The sequence below is a fragment of the Bison bison genome, unplaced genomic scaffold (genome assembly GCF_000754665.1).
Source record: "Bison bison bison isolate TAMUID 2011002044 unplaced genomic scaffold, Bison_UMD1.0 scf7180017864524, whole genome shotgun sequence".
Classification (NCBI taxonomy): domain Eukaryota; kingdom Metazoa; phylum Chordata; class Mammalia; order Artiodactyla; family Bovidae; genus Bison; species Bison bison.
The window spans coordinates 660,208-660,989 of NW_011495075.1; the positions used below are offsets into that span (position 1 = coordinate 660,208).

The window sequence follows — 782 nt, forward strand, 5'->3', positions numbered from 1 at the left end:
AGGCTTCCGCACGAGGCGGCGCTGATCCGGCTCTCAGGCTGGACTGTGGGCGTCCAGAGGGTCGGTCCGAGCAAAGGCGAAGTCAAAGCGGCAACAGGGGCTCACGCCGCCGGCCAGGACCCGTCCCGCGCACTCACACGATGGCGCTCACTCCACGGCAGTAGCGCTCCCACATGCTGCGGAAGCGGGGCTGTCCCCCGATGTCCCAGAGCTGGAGAGAGGGTGCAGCGTCAGCGGAGGGCTCCCCCCCGCCCTCCCGGGGCTCCTCGGCCTCCGGTTCCCCCGCCCCCACGCCCCCCCAGCTCCCGTCTGTCCTGGGATCCTCGGCCTTAGGCCGCCCGGGTTATTTTCTGTTCACTAAGAGAGTCCCCTGGCTGCTCCCCAGGCCCGCGCGCACCTTGATGGTCACGTTCCCCTTGGTGATCTTGCGCATGTTGAAGCCCACAGTGGGGATCATGTCCTCGTTGAACTGTCCTGACTGGAAGGGAGAGTCAGAATTGGGAAAGGGGCCAAAATGGCAGGTGCCAATGGGTGGTCCCCTGCGGCCACGGCCAGGCAGTGGGGAGCCTCTCCTGCCTCCACCCCACCCCAGCAGCCCCTCCAGGCAACCAGGGGGTCCCCAGCAGGTCCCACATCCCCACCCCTCCACCCCCGCCTTCAGGCAAAACAGGGCCCTGACCAAGCCCAGCGTCCACCTTGCAGTCCGGCTCTCCTGTGACAAAGAGGGCTCAGGAAGTGGCTCAGCCTGCACGGAGATAGTTCGTCCTGAGGTCCACTCCCCC

The 782-nt window shown here is 67.0% G+C and overlaps 1 protein-coding gene across 1 annotated transcript; it reads right to left on the minus strand.

Moving 5' to 3' along the window:
* Positions 1–6: 6 nt before the first annotated feature.
* On the minus strand, positions 7–781 carry ARL8A (ADP-ribosylation factor-like 8A; the record flags this gene model as incomplete). The annotated part of the gene is made up of 2 exons (XM_010831116.1): positions 7–211; positions 398–781. Coding segments are annotated over 2 exons (462 nt in total), but the record flags the coding sequence as incomplete, so codon positions are not given.
* Between the last annotated feature and the right edge of the window lies 1 nt (position 782).